We start from the raw sequence: 25,542 nt of genomic DNA, 5'->3' as shown, positions 1-25,542 counted from the left end.
GATAAAAATAAACTTGTATCTATCATTAACATATACTTGCCTACATTAATACATGAAAGGGTCAATAAAAAGGAAAAAATAGATTTGGTACAAATAGTCCATTGAAATGTTACATTTTTTAGGCCTTACCTGGCGTTGTTTAGAGGACGCAATTTTATTTTTTTGAAGTTTAAGGGGGGTCAGTCTAAGTCTAAAACCATGTTTGTGGGGTCGCCACCCTTGTCCCACGGCCGCTATCTTGAAAATAGGGTTTGAAATGGTTTTTACGATGTATCTCTTAAACTATTTATCTGACAAAAAAAAAATGTATAAACATTTTTTGTTGCAAATTAAATTCTCTACAACTTTGGTCTAATAACTTTTTGTCGTAGAACTATAAATAAAAAAGTTATAAGCGATAATGTTAATAAATTCAATGTTAAGCAATGTCCATTGCAACGTCATCAGAACGTGTGTTTATAAGGTTCATAATACTTTTTTTTGTACTCTCATGAATACCCAAATACCCAAGGGACCATTAGGGAACAAAAGAACATCTGCCTGCTATTATTATTATTATTTCTAACCTCTCGTATTGTAAGAATAGCTGATAATATTGTGTTGAAGTTGTCGTTTAACTTATATCTTTTAGTTAAAAGTAGTCTAAAAATACACAATACAATACAATACATGTGGTCAAGAATAAAATTTAAGGTCTATATGTCGGATATGTTTCCCTCCCTCCAAGCTATGTTTTATTAAAAGTTAATTGTAAACCAATCTACAGCATATTTGCGAAACAGAAATCATAATGAAGAACAAACTACTCTGCAGCTGGAATTACAAACATAAATGAAACAGTACGAAACACATGAACAGTGAACACGCGCGTAGATTTGTACAGCCTGATCACGATGTAGAGAAGCATACTTTAAATTGCACTATAATATCGCACTTATAATAAGCAGCGATAGCCTAGTTGGGTGTGGAACGGACTGCCAAGACGAATGTCCGTAGGTTTAAATCCTAACGGCACATCTCTGACTTGTAAAAAAATTGTGTGTATTCTTTATGAATATTTATCGCTTCCTGCATGAAGATGAAGGAAAACATTGTGCGGAAACCTGCATACCTGAGAAATTCTCAATACGAATTTTGAGGGTGTGACCAATAAAGTACTATTACGAATTTTTTATTAATATTGCCTCGAGGAAAACTGGATACAGGGTAGCATAGAAACAGCGTAACGTCGAATCTGTGAAAGCGGTTCAAGACGGATACGACTTTAGTGACGCAGAATACAATTAAGAAGAAGAAGGATTCTCCTGTCCTTTTTAGAGAAGACAACGTATTTTCAAACAAATTATTGTTTGATAATACGTTCTCTTTGGGCGTCTCCTTGCATCTTGCAATAATTGGCAAGACAGCGGAATAGTCACTCAGTGACAAAGACAACGCTCATAATCTTATCCACGGATGGAGACGCAAGCAAAATAGTTGTAATATAAAACAACGTTGTATGTACAAATATATATATTTTCACAAAAACAATATACATTTTCTTACAAACAGTATATTTATATAACTCTACAATAAATAAAACTAAAAAGATAATAAAACTATTTTTATTATCTCATTAAAATGTTATTTCACACGTTCAATAGCAAATTCACGTGTGTTGTTTAAACTTGTATGGGTTTGAACCGTTTTATTTATATTGTTCGTGAATTTGTTTTCCAAACGGCTCTAGCAAATACGAAATTTTTAGACCAATGTTTTAAACCCAAATAAACTTCTATTTACATATTGCATTGGGTAAAAAATGACTAGAAGATTAAAAAATATTGTTTCGGACTATACATCAATCATGCCTTCATTAATGAACTAATAATTCTGTTTTTTGAGATACAACGTTGGGAAACTTAACAGTATGCTAAACATTTGCAGCAAAAAACGTTTTCTCGATTCCTTCACATCAAAAACGCAAAAACGAAACGAAACGCGTTTTAGCCGCTACATCATCATTCTGAGTCCTCTATTAATAATTCCCTTGTGGAGTCATTAATGTCTAGAAGTTCTGAGGAACTGCAGCTCGTCTCAGCTTGGTCTTGTTGAGCTGTCTGTTCTTGAAGTTCCTTTAGTTTATCACGTTGTGTTCGTGAGAAGAATCCGAGCTGGAAGAAATTGGGGATAAATTAAACTTGCCAAAAACAATCTCTGTTCATTTTTGTATAGGATAAGACATCTAAAATTCGACTACCATTTAGATTTAGATAATCCACAATCAACCAGAATGTGAAATCAAAGGTTGACCAAGTTGCGCGCTGACAAAAGTTCCTATCAAAAGGGTTAGCAAGTGTATCTAATACCTTCCTGAATAGACGAACTTCTGAGACCATAACTAGCTTTATACTAGATGTTTTTTCTTTGTAAAATTTTGAAACTATAAAATTAATTCGCTCGAAAATATATTTTCTAGAGAACTACAAGTTCTAAATTAAAGGAGACCAAATTCTTAAAGTACAACAATACCTTATATAAAATTAAAATAATGAGCGCAAGCAGCAGTAGACCAACTATCAATGCCGCTATAAGATACCAGAGAGTTGGTGGACCTGGTTCTAGTATCAGAGTAGTTGTTACTTCCGATGCGCTGTAACGAAACATTAGTCAATTTAATACCTATCATAGAAAACATTATCTATTGCTGTATAGAAAATGTAGGTTATAAAGTTAATATTATGGGAACGATCAGTGAAATTCTTACTGTTATTAACGACAAAGCAATTTGCATGTTGTTTTATATTTCATAAGATTTAGTTTCTAATAACTTACTAGAATTGGTCCTTTATCCAAAAACTTAATTTTGTAGTTACGTTAAATGTCGTGTTTTCCTTCATGTCTCCTGAAACTTTAAATTTAACTATAATTACTCTTCGTGTAATAAACTTTTGTTTTTTTTGACACTTCCAGTTGGAAATCATTATCAGCCACATTAAGTCTACTACTACTGGACATAGGCCTCCACCAAAGATTTCTAGACAGACCTGTCGAAAGCATAAAGCATGTTCTGCATTTACTCTCGAACTGATAAGTACAGAATATTCTAAATAAAGAGAAATGTATGCGTTTCTTGACGGTCACCGAAAAATAATCGAAGTTAACGCTGCGTTCATTCAAACTTGGACGGAAAATTATGATAATAAAACTAACTATAGTGCAAAATATTTATCATAATTCTGCAGGTGTAGTATACCTATATTCCAATATTAAATTATAGTAGACTGTAGTCTAAATTTGATTATAATTTATGCCTAAGGAATAATGAAACTCACCATATTGGGCAAGATCAAAACGCAGTGCCAGTACTATTGGAACAGAAACTTTGGCGGGAATAGACCAGCCGCACTCAGAGCTCCAATTCCAAGAACATCCTTTGATAGGACTAGATAAATTTATCTGTAAATGAAAACTTTAAACAGTACTTCAACGATCACATTTGCTAAAGTTTTAACAATCGTCTTAAGTTAGGTAGTTATTCTCAAGACTATTTTTTTTTTATACAGACTCGAGAGCGTAAATCTACTGAACCTGAGGGTATAGAGTGGGGTCAAATAGAATGTGGATTGACGAAAGATGATTAGCCCTCGACAGTCGACATAATTTTGCCGGCCTGTTAGAATCGGATATACACAGTTTAATCCCGAAACGCGACACACACGAAGTTAAAAAGACTTACATGTTCTGGTATAAAAATGTCTCCTTCCAATCTGTACCAATCCGACGGTCCGTAATTGATAATCTAAAACATAGAATAACTTTTTAAAGCATTATATTTGTTATTCATTAATGAAAGCCAACTTTTCATTCACTATAAATATTACATTTATTTAAGGTATTAATTCTACAAATACACTAGAAGAAAGTTATATTTTTACCTCGTAATGATGGGAAAAGGTTATATTTTCAGTTTCATATAACATTGGTCTTGTCACAGTTATTGTTCCGTTTGGAAGTGGTTTGCTGGAAGAAGTGAAATATAATTTTATTTTCACAAAGATTAGCAGATTTTTTTATATGAGCGACGAAGCAGCAATATTTTAGAGGTGAACGGACTTCGAAGTCGACGTTAGTGTGTTCAAACCTTTGACTTTTCAAACTAATGTCGGTTGTATTCTTTATAATATTGATGCAAATGGAGCGAGCAAACCTACATACCCTAAATTTACCACCAGAATTTCGAAACTATGAGAAGACTGCCGCATTAGGTCACCGTAGTTGAATAAGTCCTAAACCCTCTCAGTAGAAGAGTCCCCCATCAGTAGGACAATATATACGGCAACATAAGGTAGTGTCTAGCACAGAAGGGTGATCGCTACCTAAAAGTCTGATATTACTTATTTCTCTACTTACCCACTCACAGTAAAGTTAGCTTGAGGGACAATATCAATCACTAGCTCTTTAACAGGTTCATCCGTGATATTTCGACTGTACAAAGAATCCTCTAGTACAGCCACGAGCCTCAAATTATCCTCATAGGGCATTCGTGCGGTGTACTCCAGTTCTATATCCCAAGTTATTTCATCACCTCGCTCTAAAGGAGCTGGTATATTGCAAGTCATGTTTAATTCCTTCAAAGAACATTCGCTTGGGACTCTTATTGGTGTTGCTGGGAGGGTTATGTAGACCTTGGCTCCGTAGGCAGGTTCCTCTTTGTTCAGAACAGTCAGTCTTCCTCCTAAAGGCTTTTCCGACCCTGGGATGTATGGGCTGTAATAGATTGTTTTGTTATGAGACAGGTAATTTTATTATTTATCAAACATCACGCATTTATCCCCGTAGGGTTAGACAGAGGTGCAACCAGGGCACCCGTTTTCACCGTGTGCATTCTATCCCATGATGTGATGAACGGAGAACCTATCGCCAATCGCAAATCAGGCATAAACTCCAGACTTCGGGCTGATACTTGAATGTCGACTGACGAGAGATGATTAACCGTTGTCACAATAGGGTACCGGACTCATTTTTGTTCTTTAGTATTATCAAATATTTACATAATATAAATTATAACACAGAAGGAATTATTAAAATCCGGTAAAAAATCAACAAGTTTTAAGTCTTTGAATTTCGGTGGAAGGGGTAATTAACAAGAAACAAATATGAATTACTCGCTCATTTTTTAACCAATTGTTATGCAGTTTTCGCAGGAGTGCTTCTTTTTCGTATTATTAACCATTAGATATAGAATAATGTATAAAGTCAAGCATAGGCCGGTCCCCTATTATACCGAACTTTTGGAACACAAAATCACTTCAACTATTTCACGAAGTGCTTCCGCAAAGCATTCGTTTCAATTTATAATCATCATTTCCACTCCAGTCACATAATTAATAGAACGAGGTTTCATTAGTATGCAATTCATTTCAAAATCGGATTACGTTGTATGTAATTATTTATATCTGATTAATTTATCGAACTTGGCAAATTATCAATGTATGTACAATTATTAATTGTCAAAATAAATATTCGTAACTAAGAATAGAAATCATAAATAATATTTATGAGTAGGAATGTGCACGTAGTGGAATCTCTCTATCTCTTTCGTACACCCGCACTGCAAATGTTGTGACGTCACTACATCCGTCGTGACGATTATTTTGTCATTTATTGGATATCGTTTTGTTATTATTTCTTTGTGCTATTATTACTCGTTATTGGCGTTATTACCGATAGATTATAATCGGTGGAAGTCATATAAAAGAAGAAAAAAACATTCATTATTTTTATTAGATGTAAAAGGCTTAAAATTTATTTATAAGATAGTTCTCTTTTGTTAGCATTATTCTGTTAACCCGAATATTAGACATTGAAGTAAAACTATTTACAGATGTCATCGCGGTTAAAATTAAAGATCCTGACATGAAGTTCTCAAGAAGTACTTCCTGACGTATCGGCTATAAAAATAGAGTTTGTGAGTTCGATGCTCGCTGAAAATATTTGTGTCATCACTTACTTGACCAAAGCATCCCAAGTCATGACCAGCCATGGTGTGCAAATGAGATCGTCTCCACAGTCCCTAACCAGTTGGATGAGGAATGATGACTGCAGCTCCGAGTCCTCTGACAATCTCGCTGCTTCGTTAAGGAACGTTGATGAATTATCTATAGTATTTAGAAAATTCTTGTTATTTTAACGTTTTTATATCAACATTATAAAAATATTTTTTTATGTTTTTAGGCTCGGCAAATTGACCTACACTTGATGGTAAGTGGAGTAGCGTCCAGAGAAGCGAGAGATGATTATCCCCCGCCAGTAGATACAATTATGCCGGCCTATTTGAAACCGGTGTGATTAACAATTATTTGTTTCGTACTTAAGTGTCATGGTCTCAGGAGTATCTTAATGTAATCTATATATCTATACTTATAATAAATCTGTAGAGAGGTCAATTCTGTACATGAAATATATTTCCAAAATAACTATCAGGGGGTGATTAGGGATCGATACTGATGCCAAAAATGCAATTAGTAAAATTTTTGTCTGTCTGTCTGTCTGTCTGTCTGTCTGTCTGTCTGTTTGTCTGTCTGTCCGTCTGTCTGTCTGTCTGTATAACCGTTATAGAAACAAAAACTATTCGACGGATTTTAACGAAACTTGGTACAATTATTTGTCATACTCCTGTGCTGGTTGTAGTATACTTTTCATCACGCTACAATTAATAGGAGCAGAGCAGTGAAGTGAAATGTTGGGAAAACGGGAGAAGTTACTCCATTTTTTAAGCTTCCGTCGCGTGTGCAATCTTAATGGTTAAAGCTACACAGAAATCATGTATGACGGAAATGTTCTCCTTAAAATTATGTAAAAAATATCCCACGACAGCATATGTCTATCTTTTTATGGTTGACTCACAATAACACGTGTAACTCCCGATAGCTTAGCAGTTCGAAGCTTTCTCATTATATTTGTCGACTCTTACGTTTATAACACTCTCAGTCATCACTAATTAAAAAAGTTAACATTATTAAATATTCCATAAAAAGAATCATAGAAATCGGTATAGAAACACCAAAGTTATACATGAAATACGCTAGTAATAAGCCATCATGCGTGAATACTGAATCATGCTATAAGGATTATTTTTGTATATATATAAGGTCGCGAACGCACAGGCAGGCGGCTTGCTTGGCACCTAGAGGCTAGCGAATCACCTAGCGAGTAGCTTCGTAAAACGAACATTCTCGAACGTTCGCGACCGGCTCCATTTTTGAAGTCCGAAATCCACGCGGGCGAAGCTGCGAGCGGAAGCTAGTACAAAATAAACGCACCTAGTAGGGTACGTTCAGGAAATACCCGAAAGCAGGGTAATCTCGTTTTAAGATTGGGTACAAGCTATTATGTATAGATAGAAACTCGACAACATGGACAACAAAGGCTGAGGTGCTATTTTTTAATATACTGCAATTGTTTGTCACTGTATCAGTTTACCTGTTTAGTAGTAATTTTGAAACAACCTTTATTCTTTATGTGTGGAAGACTACGTGAATTCTTCAAAGTTAAACGTCCAATAAAGAGTATATTATTTTTAATAAAGCACTGAAACAGCGTTCAAAGCAGTGGATTTCATAAAATGTACAAATTCTGTATTCCCTCTGTGCAGCGACTCTTATTCCGCTTTGAGGCACATAATCAAATGAAGCTATTGAGCTCTGAGCTCGGCTTTCGAAAAGCACTAGATTCGAGTTTATTAAGGTTAAAGTTAATAAGGCTGTAAATATACTTAATTTTATATAACCTTCTTTCATAAAGAGGAATTACATAAATTGGACCTCTAGCCACAAATTAAGTAAATACATAAAAAATACAAACACTGGAAACGTCCTCCTTTTTTTTGTTGGTTAAATGAATGACGAGTAGACTGAGCCCCCCCCCCCTGATGATAAGTCGCAGGATGGTAAGTGGAGTGGGGTCCAATAGAATGTCGATTAACGAGAGATGATTACTACTCGACAGTCGACATAATTATACCGGCCTGTTGGGACCGGATATATACAGCCTGATCCCGGAACGCAGACACACTTACGTAGGTGATCGCTATCAGGGCGAGTATAGAATATATCCTACCACCAGCAGTATAGATAGTAGAAATTTTCAAGTTAATAAATACATTTTACGTTACCTTGAAGTAGCTCCAACGGCTCCAGTTCAAACTTGATTGATATTGGCCTTGACAAATCTGCGGTCGGCTGAAAAATTGCTATATTTATTCTCTTTTACATAGTTTTAGAAAACAAATTATATCTTAGTAAATTAGATTAATTTTGAATTTTCTTTTTTTTATTGCTTTAAATGACGAGACGAGCTCGCGATTCGCCTGATTGTGAGCGATACGACCGCCCATAAACAGTAGAAACACTATCTATTGAATTACAAATTATTGTTTGGTATTCCACTGCGCTCGCAATCCTGAGACATGACATGTTAAGTTTTATTATGTCCAGTAGTTACACTGGCTACAATGTCCTTCAAACCGGAACACAACAGTGACTACACACTGCTGCTTGGCGGCAGACGTAGACATTGCGGTGGTACTTACTCAGGCGGACTCTCACATATGAGAGACCTACCATTAGTTTTAATTGGTACTAAGTTATGCATAAAAGCTTGAACAAGTTACCTGTGTTTCACATTAAACAAGAGATTTATTAGAATTTTGTCTCGACTTTTGAAACTTGGTTTGATGCCCTTAGAAAAAGAAGAAGAAGAAGAAGTGAAGAGACATTTTTTGTTTCTCTGTCTCTCTTTGAAAGTGACAGTTGTGACGTATCTATTGTAATATTGACATTTGACATTGACACATGACGGTGTCTTAGTGTTTCAAATTAAATAATAAGGTTGACCAAGGAACTACTTCATTCAACCGTACGTATGACATCATCAAGCATTTTTCGATTATAGATTTTTTCTTCAAAATTAATTATTAAAAAAATATTAAAAATTCACAATCGAACTCAGAGTAGAAAAATAAGAAACGGTATTTTTGTTTTAGGCACGTTTACATTTTGAAATGTTATCAATTCCATTTCTTAATGTATTTTTTCTTATTACTATAACTTAAATATCGTATCAAGGGCTTATCAATACTATCCTCGCATTTCGGGAAACATCTATATATACTATTCGGGAAACATCTATATATACTACTAGCTTTTGCCCGCGGCTCCGCTCGCGTTACAAAGTTTTTCGGGCTAAAGTATTCCGTTATAAAAGTCACGCTATATATTTTCCCGGGAGTCTATGTTCTTCCCAGGGTCTCAAACTGTCTCCATAACAAATTTCATCTTAATATGTTGGATAGTTTTTGAGTTTAACACGTTCAGGCAGTCGGATGCAGCGAGGAACTTTGTTTTATAATATATTTTTGTAGAACTTTTTAAGAGGAACAATCCCGTCATACATCATTGTTGCATTACTTTAACGGTTTACGCAGCGCACGCAACGGAAGCTCTCAAAACTAATAAATTTTCCCCGTTTTTGCAACATGTTTCATTACTGCTTCGCTCCTATTGGTCATAGCTTGATGATATATACCCTATAGCATTTCAAAAACAAAGTCCTAACCAACACAAAAATATTTTTTTCAGTTCGATGTGATAGTTCCTGAGATTAGCCATTACTGCTCCGCTCCTATTGGTCATAGCGTGATGATATATAGCCCATAGTACTCCACAAACAAAGAACTATCCAACACAAAAATATTTTTTCAGTTTGAACCGGTAGTTCCTGAGATTAGCAATTACTGCTCCGCTCCTGTTGGTCATAGCGTGATGATATATAGCCTATAGCACTACACGAATAAAGAGCTATCTAACACAAAAAGATTTTTTCAGTTTGGACTGGTAGTTCCTGAGATTAGCCATTACTGCTTCGCTCCTATTGAGTATAGCGTGATGATATATAGCCTATAGCACTCCACGAACAAAGGGCTATCCAACGCAAAAAGAATTTTTCAGTTTGGACTGGTAGTTCCTGAGATTAGCCATTACTGCTCCGCTCCTATTGGGTATAGCGTGATGATATATAGCCTATAGCACTCCACGAACAAAGGGCTATCCAACGCAAAAAGAATTTTTCAATTTGGACTGGTAGTTCCTGAGATTAGCGCGTTCAAACAAACAAACAAACAAACTCTTCAGCTTTATATAATAGTACTAGCTTTTGCTCGCGGCTCCGCCCGCGTTATAAAGTTATTCAGGCTAAAGTTTTCCGTTATAAAAATAGTAGTTTCCCGGGAGCCTATGTTCTTCCCAGGGTCTCAAACTGTCTCCATACCAAATTTCATCTTAATACGTTAGGTAGTTTTTGAGTTTAACACGTTAAGGCAGACAGATGCAGCGGGGGACTTTGTTATATTATTTAGAACTTTTTAAGTGAAACAATCCCGTCATACATCATTGTTGCATAACTTTAACCGCGCAGCGCAGGCAACGGAAGCTCTCAAAACTCATAATTTTCCGCGTTTTTGCAACATGTTTCATTACTGCTCCGCTCCTATTGGTCATAGCGTGATGATATATAGCTTATAGCGGTCCACAAATATAGGGCTATCCAACACAAAACGAATTTTTCAGTTGAAACCGGTAGTTCCTGAGATTAGCCATTACTGCTCCGCTCCTATTGGTCATAGCGTTATGATATATTATGAGCACTCCACAAACAAAGGACTATTCAACACAAAAGAATTTTTCAGTTTGGACCGGTAGTTCCTGAGATTAGCCATTACTGCTCCCGCTCTATTGGGTATAGCGTGATGATATAGCAGCATCAGCACTAAAGAATTTTCAGTTTGGACCGGTAGTTCCTGAGATTAGCGCGTTCAAACAAACAAACAAACAAACAAACTCTTCAGCTTTATATAATAGTATAGATAGTAGATTATATAAAGCTGAAGAGTTTGTTTGTTTGTTTGTTTGAACGCGCTAATCTCAGGAACTACCGGTCCAAACCGAAAAATTCTTTTTGCGTTGGATAGCCCTTTGTTCGTGGAGTGCTATAGGCTATATATCATCACGCTATACCCAATAGGAGCGGAGCAGTAATGGCTAATCTCAGGAACTATCGATTCGAACTGAAAAATTATTTTTGCGTTGGATAGCCCTTTGTTCGTGGAGTGCTATAGGCAATATATCATCACGCTATACCCAATAGGAGCGGAGCAGTAATGGCTAATCTCAGGAACTATCGATTCGAACTGAAAAATTATTTTTGGGTTGAATAGTCCTTTGTTTGTGGAGTGCTCAAAGTCATATATCATCACGCTATGACCAATAGGAGCGGAGCAGTAATGGCTAATCTCAGGAACTACCGGTTTGAACTGAAAAAATCTTTTGTGTTGGATAGCCCTTTGTTCCTGGAGTGCTATAGGCTGTAAATCATCACGCTATGACCAATAGGAGCGGAGCAGTAATGAAACATGTTGCAAAAACGGGGAAAATTATAAGTTTTGAGAGCTTCCGTTGCCTGCGCTACGTAAACGGTTAAAGTTATGCAACAATGATGTATGACGGGATTGTTCCACTTTAAAAGTTCTAAAAATTATATTATAATACAAAGTCCCCCGCTGCATCTGTCTGTCTGAACGTGTTAAACTCAAAAACTACCCAACGTATTAAGATGAAATTTGGTATGGAGACAGTTTGAGAGGCTCCCGGGAAACTACTACTTTTATAACGGAAAACTTTAGCCTGAAAAATTTTATAACGCGGGCGGAGCCGCGGGCAAAAGCTAGTTAAATTATATACGAGTTATTCTTACAGTAACTTCAACGGTTTGCTCTCCACAGATATCGTTCCCCGGCTTGACGGTGATGTTGTACTCCGAGTCTCCGGAAACCCTCGCTCTATTCTGCTCTGGGTCTATTACTATACGAGCTTTTAGATCTGGAATGGTGTTACAAATGTTGCAATGTGGAATATTGGTTATGTCTTGCCAACATAAATATTATTTTAAATTTGAAATAAAAGTGGTAACTTTAAAAAGATGGTTTAGGATGTATATGGTTTATGACGTCAATTGAATGGTTATAGTTTCAACAAAAATGATTATTAGTATTGTAAACTGGCATTGATTTATTATTAAAATTGAAATTCTTTTGATTGAAACTGCCTTGGTAGCTTAGTTGTACTGCATGCGTGGTACGGCAGCGCTCTGTGGTCCAGGGTTCGAATTCCGAGTCGGGCAAAGTGATATTTGGGTTTTTCTAGTTAGTATCAGCCCGGAGTCTGAAATTTGTGCCCGATATGACGATAGACTCCCCCCCTTTGACATCATGAGACGACACACTTGACGAAAAGTGGGTGCCCTGGTTGCGCCTCTGCATACCCCTTCGGGAATAAATGCGTGATGTGTGTGTAATTTCTTTTTTCAATATCTTCGTATCGTTTTAATGGGGAATCTGTTAGCCTCACCATCTTAACTTTGATTTACTAAAACATTATTACATAATAAAGATAAATATGATAAAGGTAAAAAAAGCGACGATAGCCTAGTTGGTTGTGGAACAGACTGCCAAGACGAATGTCCGCAGGTTCAAATCCCAAGGGCACAAACCTCTGACTTTTCTAAAATTATGTGTGTATTCCTTGTGAATTATCGCTTGCTTTAACGGTACAGGAAAACATCGCGAGGAAACCTGCATGCCTGAGGAATTGCCTATCCTAAATTTCAAGGTCTGTGAAGTCTACCAATCCGCACTAGGCCAGCGTGGTGGACTAATGCCTAATCCTTCTCAGTAGTAGAGGAGGCCCGTGCCCAATAGTGGGACGGTATAAAATACAGGGCTGATATTATTATATTATTATAATAAAGGTAGGCATTATTTATAACTTACCAAGTTTAACATGAGACCACATATGCTTCGCTGGCACAGTCAAGCAGAACATGGCTGTGAATGATGTCGAATTCTGTGGCAGGTTCATAGCGTCTGGCACTTTTATAGAAGCATGCACTTGTATTGTCGGCACGCAACGATATAGACTCACTGTGTTGCTTTTAAAAGCTCCTACTACTAAATCTGAAACCATGTTAAGCCGTGAGCATAATTCTTCTATTAATGTCAAAATTTGTAAAGGTTAGGATGTGTGACGTAATATAGGTTTCTTGAATAAGAGTCTTACTGTGACTCGATAGTCATATTGATCGATAGATCGATATATTGAATGTAGACCATATTTTAATACTGGATTTGGTCTATTTGTTGGTTAATGTCATTTAAATCAGGTCAGCGTTTGTTACTTTTATAAAAAACAAATATCATCAAGTTCTGTCTTTGTAATAGACGGTTTTTAATATTAATAGGATTACTTACCACTGCAATTATTATGGTCCACATCAAATCCTTTAGCTATGGACCAGCCGAAGCCTTGTGCGTGATCTCCAGCTATTCTCTGGACGTATTGACTCTTGAGCCCTCTAGTAGTTCCTCTGTAAATGTATACTGCTCCTACTCCATCGTCTTCCCACGGGGCGCCGATGGCAATATCTGGAAATATTTTATTAGCAACCTTCATTGTAGTGACGTAACTTATCCTGCGATACTTATTTAGGGAATGTATTTTTTTTAATAATGACGGTAAGACTTGCCGATTGGTATGCACCTTCAAATAAATATTAGCAACAATATGGTTCATACATATTTTGCAATACTGTTTATGTATTAAGTCTAAATGCTACATTTTAATATCTTTAGCAAAAGGCTAAATACATGTCTAGCAATAGGACATTATAATATAATTTTTTAACTCTGTTCTTATGCCCAGAAGTGGGGCAGTAATACATTAAGGCGATACCTCAAGGTCCATTTTCATACATTTTGTTTCACCTTTAATCTGGGTAACTAAACAAGTATTGGCAAGTAAAGAATTTAAATTCACGTCTAGTTAGTGATTAGTTCTCGCAGTTGAAAGAAAAACGTAAAAATAATTAATAATCATGGATATTTCGGCCTTTAAAATTTAATATGACGAAATTATGAAAATGGACCTTGAGGTATCGCCTTAAAAGACTATTATCTTTTCTTAATTACCTTTATATCCATCCCCGTCTATATCTCCCAGACCAGCAATAGCTGTTCCAAATCGCGCGCCACTTTGTCCCGAACCGATTACGTAACCAACAGGCTCTAATATAAAGTTGGGACCCTGTGAAACGTTTTTAGCATTACTTTGATTTAGTTAATCGCCTCTTTATTTTGATATCGTGTATTTAATGTTGATTGGGAAGCCCTTGGTTCAATTTATTCGTCGGGAAGTTTTTGTAGGTTTTTATAAGTTATTATAGACTGGATCCACGAAGAGGGTTGAATTTAGGCAGCCAGTAAGAATAGCTAAAGCATAGTATGTATTACCTTTTCTGCGACATGCTTGATAAAATATATTATGCAGACACCATATCAAATGGAAGACAAGAAACTACACAAAATGGTCATCAAAAAATATTTGAAGGAATTTCCTGGTACTCATTTTTTTTAAATTCAAAGATTATTGGTTGGGAATATTTAAACAATCATTAAACAAACTGTTCTTAGTAATCGTTTCTTTAATTTGCCAGTTATTACTTCGGAGAATTACCTTTTCTATTGTTAGTATAACGCGTTAAACGAAGAGCAACATTTATAAATATTTAAGTTTAATTAAAGTAGGTAATTAACTTTATTGTTCCAAAAAGGTCGCTCTTGATTCGAAGAATTACGCTTAATTGTACAGACTGATTTGGACTTTTGATTTTACAATTTTGATCATTAGATTGTATTATCTAAGAATTACGTCTTCTCTTTTTACATGACATACGTTTGTTAGCCTGATAAGGGTTGGCTTATACACACTGAACTTTTGTATGAGCGCAATCCTTTGTAATTAGGTGACCATGCTGAGGGCAACCCACTAACGGTTTACTATCCTCGGCTCAAGACCGTCACTGATCAACCATTAGGGATAAGTGTACTAACATTCTATCCACTACCGTATTCGTCGGCACACTGACTAGAATACGTCTTTTGTAACAAATTCAAACAATATTTTAGTTATACTAGTACCTACGTGTAAAAATTAGAAGATGGATCATATAATGGTTTATAGTAAGAAAGTAATTTAAATCACAAATTCAACCCGAGAGTAGTACTCCCATTTACAAATAGTAAACATGTGACTGTTCGCTGTTGCGTTTCAAACCGTGAAAGATGTATGGAGAGCCGAAGACTCTTTTTCATTGCTTAATTCTTGTTCATTCCCTTTATGGTTAGTTTTACTTAATTTTTTGAATATGCCCCGGCAAAGCAAATACAAAAGTATCATATTTTTTGGATACCGTACTTCAAAACTTTGGTTCTAAATTGTTACGTACATTCTATATGCCTTTATTTAATGTTTGTTCACCTTACTGTTGAAAATGAATAATTATAATTATTATTATTTCAATCAAACTTACCTTCACTTTTTCCTTTACAGATAAATCAGAAGCCATATAAACAAACACGGCTCCTTGATCATAAGGCAATCCTCCATCATTCTGCACATAGTTGGGAGCCCCGACTAAAAGGTCTGATCTTCCATCACCATCAATGTCCGTGCAACATAAACTTGCCCCGAAATAGGCACCCAGCTGAGGTCCTTTGAGAACACCTTGGATTTTCAGAGGAGCGTTTTCTTTTACTGCTGGTTCGAATATTAACACCTGGAACGTGGTTTTATTGAGCTTCATGTCTTTACTGTTTTGTTAAGTGACAATTGGCTTTGGGTTGGGGGTTCTGGGTTTGATGGGTAACTTTAAACTATGGGGGGTATTTACACTAGCAAGATATTGTACAGAATGTTGCGTCAGTGTATGCAATTAAGACGTAATATCTTATTACTTTAGTATAACTAATTTCTGAGGTATCAATGGTTTTACTCACTTGTCCGGTTCCATTAGACCGAGGTGCTCCGCCGACGTATAGCACCTGACCGAATTTTTCGAAAATACCAGACTCTACGCTATATCCTGTAATATTATCAGGGTATTAAAGGTGGATTGTTGGGTTTGATAACAATATTACTTGCATTACCTTCTCCTTTAGGAATAAAACGTGCATCGAATTTGTTTATTTAGGACCAGCAACAGAGATTACGATACAAAAAAAAAACACAAATCTACATGTATGTATGTATATGATTACATTTCATTCTATAAACAAATGGACATAGCATGACTGATATAAATATTAGACTAATAATAATATGTATGTAACATACCGAAATAATGATCTGGCCCCAGTTCCTTGGTGAAGTACGGATTGGTTGTAGTTTGTTTGGCGAAGTATATACTATCATCTGCAGGGTTGAATTTGTAGTTTACTATGCCACCTGAAAAAAAGGAAAATTCATATTATCTCAGTGGAAGTATGTTGCAGCGAACAAGTTTTTGGGACCTTTACTTTACGAAGGAAACATTTAGTGGGGATAATGGTGTTCCCTTTAGTATTTTTAGTACTGAATAAGGGCTAATAGGAAAAAAGATACGGAAGAGAACAAAGAAGCAGTGTAGAAAAGGAAAGACAAGAATTGGCAACGCTACTTTCGCCTTGCCAATTCTACCAATTTTTGTAATCCCCATTATTAGAGATACATGAATGTTACTTCCCTTATAGGCTGTGATTGTCTTTAGAAGAAATACAAACGTGCTATAAACACTCCGAGCATAGAGAACTTTTCTGAAGGTTCTATTGGCCTAGTAGTAATATTTACCTCAAAGTCTACACTTATTCAATTATTTTTCTATCCGTCAATGAGGCCTCGTATATTACCAAGATTTTACTCATAAACAAATTAGAAGTTTAGCGATACATTTCCACTTCAGATTAGATAGTAATAATAATGCAATGTTTATTAATTCAGTATCTGATACCACGAAACCACAACACTCGAACCTCTGTCAAGGTAAGACTTAAATCATAATTCTAGAATAAATTACGGTAGATTTATAGTTCAAAATTGATATATTTGTTTCTTAAACAGTATTTCAAATTTATGGCGTGCTATCTTAACTTTGGAAAACAAATCTAATTTGTCTATAAACCCAATCAAAAGAAATTATTCTAGGTATAAATAATTATTTTATATTTTACTGAATATAGGTCTCTCATATGTGAGAGTCACTGCAGTGTGTAGTTACTGTTGTGTTCCGGTTTGAAGGACATTGTAGCCAGTAACTACTGGACATAAGACAACATCTCATGTCTCAGGCGAGTGTAGTGGAATACCAAACAATACTATGTAATTCAAGGTGTTGGTGTTTCTACTGTTTATGGGCGGTCGTATCGCTTACCATCAGGCGAATAGCTCATCTCATTATTCACAGCTATAAAAAAAAATGTTGACTGTTGAATTTATGTATAAAGTTGATATTAAATTCGTTAAGAATCCAAAACTAAGATCGAATACGCCAAATGGTGTAAAAAGATTTGGGCAAACAAACCAGTCCAGTGCAAAAGTCCAGGGGCGCCGATTATAACCGTGTTACTTTCTGTAACTTTCATGGACATCCCCACTTGTCCATTAGCGTAGAAGTTCAAATGCGTCCCGTAGTCACCGTATTCCTTCCTCTTTCCATCGATCATATAAGCCAGATGACCTGTGGAGAAATACTAAGTACATTAAGGTTTATGCAATTAGTTTTACAACCAATATTCTTTATTATTTGATCAGCCTTAAATTTCCTACTATCTCACTGTATAACAGCGCCCTCTACTACTGGAAGAATATATGCGTTAGGATATCTTCTGTTTACGCGATTAGAAATTGAAATAAACTATTTTACTAATTTTTGTCGTTCAAAGTTGCTGAACACTCTGAAGAAGGCTCCTATCATTGTTTGCGGCTAGACAAGCCATAAATCCTTGTTAAAGAACACCGATTCCTGCCTAGGATGATTCGCGAGGCGATTGAAAATAAAAACACCCGAATTTCAATAGAGAAGATGATTGGAAGCTAGTCTGGGATCCTTTTCTACATTTAATTAAATCAGAACCTAAAAGATCAGCTGCCAGACTTCAAGACATTATGAGCTCATTGTGCGTAGATCGGACAGTCAATAGCTAAAACAATTTAAAATATTGTATAATTGTAAAATATATTGATATTGTTCCTTTGATTTCCGGATGACCAACACCTCAGTGACCATTAAATTAAAGTTTAAGCTAAATCGCCTCCTTACATCATAATTTTGTCACCCGCATTGCTCTGGAGGGAAGTGGACAATTAATATTTCCAACTCCTCCCTATCTTTCTATTTGATTAATTTCGTTGCGGGATAGTGGTATATTAGTTTTCCTGAGACTCGCCGAGCTTCACTGCTCGGTGTCATAAAATGCGTGCCACTGCTAATCCTGGCTTACAGGAGTTGTAGTGGTGGGTGTGAGGGCGGGAAAGTCTCCTCAGTGACCATAAAGGCTACAAAGTCTCCGAAACGTTGGGTGAATATAACAATATAAAGAACTTCGATAAAGTTCGTCGAATAGTTTTAATTCAAAGTTTATGCGTTACTTCAAATGGCATTGACGCGAACTGATTCCTTAGAAATTTTCAAAATTCTTCGAGGAATTTTCTGCTATATAGTTTTCCTTACAATGTTTCTTACATCGTTAAAGTGAGCAATAATTAATACATTCCAAAAGTTCAGTTGTCTTTGGAAGTGGTGTTCGTATCTACAATCATGTTACGGTAGTCTATTTTACTTCTCATTAGGCTATCGTCGCTTAGTTAGATTAGTAGAAAAATTTAGTTAGTTTACCTTTATCCGCTAAAGGGTAGACAGGCATCTCCCGTCCCTTTTTGTGCATGTAACAAGCGCCGTAAGGCAGAATATGGTTATCTTTGAAAAGTTCTGCATATCTTGGTGCGCAGATCTGTAACAAATCATTTTAATACTAGACACTGCTTGCGGCTTCGGTGGCTACAAGTCTCACTGTATACTTTTTCCCGCTCAAAAAGCAATACACTAGGATATGATCTATGTGGGATCCAAACCCGTTAAGAGTATTGACCATTTGTTTCTAACAAATATGTATTTTAACGTTTATAATTTTGGCACAAGGTGGAGAATAGTACTATGCTTTTACTAAGATATTAAGAATAATTAAAAATTATATATTAAAATAATTAATGAATGATGAATGATTTGACAGCGATAATGGACATTTTGTGTACGCCATCAGTTGACTGCCTCGGTGACATGGTTGTACTGCATGCGCGGTACGGCAGCGTTCTAAGGTCCTGGGTTCGAATTCCGGTACGGGCAAAATTGTATTTTGAATTTTCTGGTCAGTATCAGCCCGGCGTCTGAAATTTGTGCTCAATATGGCGATAGGTTCACCCCCTATCTACTTCATGGGACGGAACACACTTGCCGAAAAGTGGGTGCCCTAGTTGCGCCTTCAAGAATATATGCGTGATAATGATGGGTGTGTACTGTGTGCCATCAGTTGACCATTGATTCTATCGAAATTATGGGTGTTTTAAGGTAGTACAGGTCCAAGTCTAAATAGTAAAGACCCACATGTTTGTTTAGCAAAAATAAATTGACAAATATGATTATAATATAAAAATATCTTACCAAAATTTTATTGTTGGACAAAGCGCCCATAGAAGCTCCATACCACATGTCATCTCTAAAGAAATCAATCAAGAACTTATATCTGTAGTAACTTCTGGAACGGTCTGAAACTGAGATAATATATTTATGTAGTATTTTGTACATGTAATAGATTCAGTTATAAGTTAAATGACTGTTTTACTCATTAACAATGATATGTATGATGATGTACTAGGCTGGATAGCTGCGCTCCTTTTGAGAAACTCACCATAGTGGTTCGTTCCGAAACCAAACGTTGTTTCAGTAAAGAAAACCTAATTCTTGCAACTGATATCATTAAATTCCTTTGTTAGTTGGTTTCCTGTTTAAACTATTACGCTAGTACCGCTTGTTTGCCAAGCTTCGTTTGGTAGACTTCACATACCATCAAAATTCTTATAGAAAACTTCTTAGGTACGCAGTTTCCTCACGATGTTTTCCTTCACCGTTAAAGCAAGCGATAATTCACAAAAAATACACACATGATTTAGAAAAGTCAGAGGTGTTTCCATGAGATTTGAATCTGTGGACATTTGTCTCGGCAGTCCGTTCCACAACCAATTAGGCTATCGCCGCTTTTAGCCTGGTTTAAACACTCTTCATTTAAAAGTGTTGTTCGTTTAACTTGGCTTATACAATATACATAGGGCGCGTAATCGTTTTTACTTTGTTAAGTATCCGATTGTTTTAAAGACAAATAAAAGGAAACGGTTGGTTCTTAACGACGAGCGATGCATCCACACAGTATCAGTTTATAAAAAGTCGAGGGTCTGCGCCAACTACAATTGCGGCAAACGCCTAGTATATGGTTCCGGCATAAGGTGCAATATAAACAGTATCTCGTGTCAAAATGTCAAAATTCTATTAGAACTGGATATGAATGTCAATGGTCTTATTGAAAACGATGCGCAAAACGGGACGCTGTGTAAATGTGTTCAGAAGAACAAAGGATGTTAATGTATTTATAGACCCTAAGTGGCGTATATGCATAGACCACATTAGGTATATTGTTTGCGGTTTATCTTCGTGGAAAAACCATTATTTATTATTATGGATTAAAAAGGCATTGTACGTAGTTCCTCTTTGCCTGTTTATTAATTTATCGACGTACTGATGAACCCATAAATATTTCACCTAGAACTACAGATTTTTAATTATAAAAATTGGCTTTTGCTCTGATTTTGAATTTTGCTCGTGAATAAACTGGAACCATATATTTTTCTTGGACGTTAAATAGCTAAACTACGAAGAACATAGTCTTTTCGCGTGCTTACTTTACCAAAATCCGTTGGACGGTTATATTTAAGTAATATTTACATTTCATATATTAGTTGGAATTACCTGAATCAGAATCCATGGGGTAGCACATGACGTCACTGACGTCATCAACGATGTTGATAGAGCAGTTGTAGACCAATCCAGAGAACACGGTAGGCTTGACCTTGCTCCTAGCTTTTGGAGCACTCACCATAATCCTGAAATTATTTAAGCAGTTGCATTAGCTAATTAAATATTAAGTTTGTATTAAGAGAAACAATTGTGAGTTTATTTTTTTGTAGGTTTGTTGGGGCTAATCTCTGGAACTACTGAACGGATTTTAAAAATTCTTTCACTAATAGGAAGCTACACTACGCCTGAGTGCTAATGGCTTTTATCCCGGGAAATATTTATCCCAGAAAAACTTATCTACGCGGGCGGAATCGCAGAAAAAAGCTATATCTAAGATACCTGACTCATGCATTTATGTAAACAAAGGGAATGCTGTCCTCCCTAAAGGGTTCGTAGAGACGCAACTAGTATATGGACTTTTCGCCCTATTTATTACGTCTTATTATATAATAGCGTAGCTAATCATATCAAGCATACATTTTAGACTGGGCTGGAACAGCAGAAAAAATTTATACTTCATAAAAGAGAAAAAAGTTTATCCAATCCGAGTCTTCTGCATATTATAAGCGAATTATGTTAATTTCAACAGGCCGGCATAATTCTGTCGACTGTCAAGGGGTAATCATCTCTCGCCGTTCCAGTATAAAATAAAACCGCCTTTGGCAAGTATAGGGGCAGGGTTAACACAGTACATTTAATATTATTAAAACATGCTTGTAACAATACGTACCCATATTCATATACAAACACGGAGTATCCGAAAAATCCAGAGTCTACATCTGGATGAAACGTTATTTTGGTATTTTCGTGAAATATACCACTCGTGCGCACTTCCACGCACATCAAAATCACTATAGCCGCAAATAACTTGTACATCTTGTCCTTTTTAACCGACTTCAAAAAGAGGTCTTGTTTTAACTTATGTTATCACTTTTCACATATCAAAATTAAGTCTTATTGAAAACACAAATCAATGAAATAGTTTTACACATGCCATTTTGCAGTTCAACTGTAATAGTAAATAATAAAAATTCACTGAAATAAGTTCAATGATTTTGTTATGTTTACGTGAATATTACACATTGAATTATTATTATTATGTACAAGAAAGACTTGGAAAAAAAATACAAAAGAAGTACTGAACAATTGATGACAAAAAAGAAAGCCCGGAGTTTCTTTCTGCCTTTCTTCTTCGGGTAGTCATCACTTAGGTAGCTAGTGAAAGGCTGGTAGGTTAGCTAGGTTAGGGCTCATGTCCTCGCCGGTGAGGATCGCGACGCGTTACCCTTCTATTTCCCCCTACTTGCCAGCCCGAGCTGGTTACTTCGGTTTGTACCTTGTCTTTTGTATAAACTTTATCCCTAATTTAAATATCCATAGTTATATAAGTAATTTTAATAGTTGTTTAGAAATAATAATTATTCTTATTCTTTGTTTTGACTTATCATAAGTGCAACTTTGTTCGCCTACGTGATAAATAAAGTATTTTTTTTTTGTTTTATTGTTTTCGGTCGACCAATAGCTCAGTCCGCCCCGTGGCCATGAAGACTGCAGTCTTCGAAACATCAGAAGCAAATTAAAATATAAAATGTGTCAATATTCGAAAGCTAGTGTTATTTCCATATAAGTTTACTATGTACATGATCAATATAACTACAGTTCTGCCATAATTAAAAATCTAGTAATTTATTATTCTTCAATTCTTAAATTTTGAATTACCTTTTTATTGTTTTTTTTTTTATTAACACTTAATGTTTCAAACATATCAATTTATTCCATTTTAATAAAGTTGTTGGTACAGTCCCAATTTCAAGTGATATCTGATGCAATGATAGCATCAGAGTGGAAGTCACATAATCAGTCTTCCTGTGCATTGAACTTTGTTAAACAATTATAATGTTAATCGATTTGTTCCGCAGTTATCAAAAGGAAAAAAAGATAGCTGTCCGAAAAAAGGAAAAAAACAAATTTATAAAAAAAGAAATCAATCGAAATATGTAGTACAGCTGGCAGCTACTAGATATAGATACAGTATGAAGGTTTTGACAAGGTTATAAGTACGGTTTGAAGAGTGAAAACTAAATTTAGATTAGATATTTTATACTTATCTGTAGTCGCTAACTATGTCAACAAAGCTAAACAATATGTGTAATTTTCTTAGCCATGCGAGCTAAATTAATTTAGTTCAATTCGTGATTTGCTATTGTGAATGATCAAAAATATAAACCAGAATAACTTTTTGTGCAAAAATAGCTCTTATATGTAAAGTTCACCGAGGTCGTAGGATATAAATAGTCTCATGAAGGTTTTGTAACATAACCAGGAACTGTTTTTTTATATATTTATTACGTCCACCAGTGATTTTTACTTTATTAAATAATAAGGAACTTGAAATAACAGGAAAAAATATCGGATTAAACATAGAAATAGAATAGAAAATAAAAAAAAACTGGCTAAAACTAAAGTATACAAAATCGATCGACGTACCTACAGATTGCATTTAATATATGGTATAAAAACTATAAAAATATCATTGCAAAGATATCAAAAGCATATCTGTACTATAATTATTTAAACATTTTCTTAAAGCTATATACTTTATTATTTTACTTTTTTTCCTGTATTAATCTGATTTTACTTTCGGAAAATGTTTTTTTTTTATATTTATATTCAATTGTTTTATTTTATTTGGTTTTCTTTCACCAATAAATAATGTGACAATTATATGAAGATTCTTTACACATTCTTGAGAGTTAAGGATGATACATATTATGCAGTCTTTATCTAAACGTAACATGGATTAAAAAATGTGTGAGCTATTATTAAAGAATAATTAAAAAGAAAACATTATTACCTTAACAAACGTTTGTTATTCCTTCACATTTTCATAACTGTTGCAAATTACATTATTTTTGTTATAAATTACATAAGAATTGAAACACTTTATACTAGGGTATGGCAGAACTGCACAAGCTAATTTAAAATATAACTTAAAATACACAATTTGGTACAACAAATAATCACTTCTGTAAGTTCAAGCCGCACAAAGAAAACTATAATTGTCGTCACAAACAAAAAAAATATAAGAATACTATTTATTCCTTTCGCGCCTTTTTTTAAACGTCAATATATTTTTTAAATAACAAGAATTCTATTTTTGAAAATTAAAAAAGATATAAATCGATCATTCTTTTTTTATTTTAAATCATAATTGGCCTTACATATCATCCCAGGCTTGTGATAAACACTCCGTAATTGTCAGCTTTAGATATAATCTATTTTAAACCATTTTAAGAAACAATAATTTATCACTATTCACAATAATTAATTTTAACTTATAATCAGTTTTTTGTACACGATTTTAATGTTTATATTGACATATGACCGTTCCATCGGCCAGTAACTTTACTTATGTACCCACCGAACTACAAATCATGCGATAATTGCAACATTGTAATGCGATAAGCTAAATTGGAACTTATTACTATACGATAGGTTTCCTTTTCACTCGGAATTCAAATAGCTCACTTAAGCGTTTTGTATGTATGCGATTTAAAATCGTAAATTAATATCCATAAGTTAATTAGTGTGCGAGGAAGATAATGTTGTGAAACAATAATATTGTATTTAAATTAAAACGGCAATGTAATCCACCCATTGGATGGATTTTAATAGTTTTAGAATATTTATGTAGTCTTTGTTCGTTTTTGTATTGCCTTCTATGTATTCATCGGTACTAAAAAACTATTAATAATAATAGTTGGTGTCAAATAAATATTTTTAAATATATTTTTATTTCTAAAAAACATGTAATCGCTCTTGCGTGTCCAGCCTTTTTATTGTTTACCCATAATGATATTTAAAACTCAGCACTATACCGCCTTACCGGATAAATAATTGAGTCATAAGTTAGTACATTAGGTCATGTTTAGTGGTAATACAATGATTATTTTTTTATTATTAAACAAAGGACGAGGCTGTCCGAGTTGAGTTTAACGTATTGGGTTCGAATCCGAATTGCTTGCCTCTGGCTTTTCGAAATACTTTAACAGAGACTCTGACCGGTCAAATTGTGGTCGTATGGCATTTGGCTAATCTAAATACTTTGCCAGGGTAGCGAGCGTCTAAAGGGTTCACCCAAAAACCTTGTGTGTTTGTATATATCCTTGCCAGCCTAACAAACGTAGTTATAATATTAAAAAAAATAGTAATACTGGATAATAATAATAAAATCAGCCCTGTATTGTATACTTGCCCACTGCTGAGCACGGGCCTCCTCTACTACTGAGAGGGATTAGGCCTTAGTCCACCACGCTGGCCTAGTGCGGATTGGTAGACTACACACACCCTCGAAATTCCTATAGAGAACTTCTCAGGTATGCAGGTTTCCTCACGATGTTTTCCTTCACCGATGAAGCAAACGATAATTCACAAAGAATACACACATAATTTTTTAGAACAATCAGAGGCACACGCCCTTGGGATTTGAACCTGCGGACATTCGTCTCGGCAGTC

General features: G+C 35.2%; 2 protein-coding genes across 4 annotated transcripts in view; one reads left to right on the top strand and one right to left on the bottom strand.

Moving 5' to 3' along the window:
• Positions 1-1,546: 1,546 nt before the first annotated feature.
• On the bottom strand, positions 1,547-24,453 carry LOC115446377 (integrin alpha-PS3). 3 transcript variants are annotated; one of them, XM_030173015.2, is made up of 22 exons: positions 24,249-24,453; positions 21,758-22,062; positions 20,980-21,113; positions 19,621-19,730; positions 18,799-18,913; positions 17,485-17,640; positions 16,263-16,373; positions 15,926-16,011; positions 15,460-15,705; positions 14,060-14,174; positions 13,343-13,516; positions 12,866-13,048; positions 11,791-11,915; positions 8,156-8,222; positions 5,993-6,140; positions 4,393-4,749; positions 3,918-4,002; positions 3,719-3,781; positions 3,315-3,438; positions 2,815-2,890; positions 2,512-2,632; positions 1,547-2,153 (listed from the first exon to the last, which is right to left on the bottom strand). In XM_030173015.2, exons 2-22 carry the CDS (start codon positions 21,901-21,903, stop codon positions 2,001-2,003), a joined length of 2,895 nt encoding a protein of 964 aa, XP_030028875.1. In that variant the 5' UTR covers positions 21,904-22,062; positions 24,249-24,453; the 3' UTR covers positions 1,547-2,000. The 3 variants fall into 3 exon arrangements, with proteins under 3 accessions (XP_030028875.1, XP_030028874.1, XP_030028873.1); XM_030173014.2 differs by lacking the exon at positions 24,249-24,453 and adding an exon at positions 23,882-24,191 and having other exon boundaries at positions 21,758-22,036; XM_030173013.2 differs by having other exon boundaries at positions 1,591-2,153; positions 21,758-22,036.
• LOC115446378 (excitatory amino acid transporter) overlaps positions 16,874-25,542 on the top strand; it is a 35,291-nt gene continuing 26,622 nt past the window's right edge. The window contains exon 1 of the mRNA XM_030173016.1: positions 16,874-16,946. Within this exon, the coding sequence (XP_030028876.1) occupies positions 16,889-16,946 (58 nt within the window). The 5' untranslated portion in view covers positions 16,874-16,888. The remainder of the gene's footprint in view (positions 16,947-25,542) is intronic.

Source organism: Manduca sexta, chromosome 24 (genome assembly GCF_014839805.1).
Source record: "Manduca sexta isolate Smith_Timp_Sample1 chromosome 24, JHU_Msex_v1.0, whole genome shotgun sequence".
Lineage (NCBI taxonomy): Eukaryota > Metazoa > Arthropoda > Insecta > Lepidoptera > Sphingidae > Manduca > Manduca sexta.
Note: the sequence above shows the minus strand (reverse complement) of the source record. Positions and strands in the feature narration are given on the sequence as shown.

Coding starts and splice junctions, on each gene's coding strand:
- LOC115446377 (XM_030173015.2), bottom strand. CDS start 21,903: ATGTACAAGTTATTTGCGGCTATAGTGATTTTGATGTGCGTGGAAGTG. Junction 17,641..18,798: donor CTACCCTTTAGCGGATAAAG/GTAAACTAACTA, acceptor ATTTCTCCACAG/GTCATCTGGCTTATATGATC. Junction 3,782..3,917: donor CCTTTTCCCATCATTACGAG/GTAAAAATATAA, acceptor TCTATGTTTTAG/ATTATCAATTACGGACCGTC.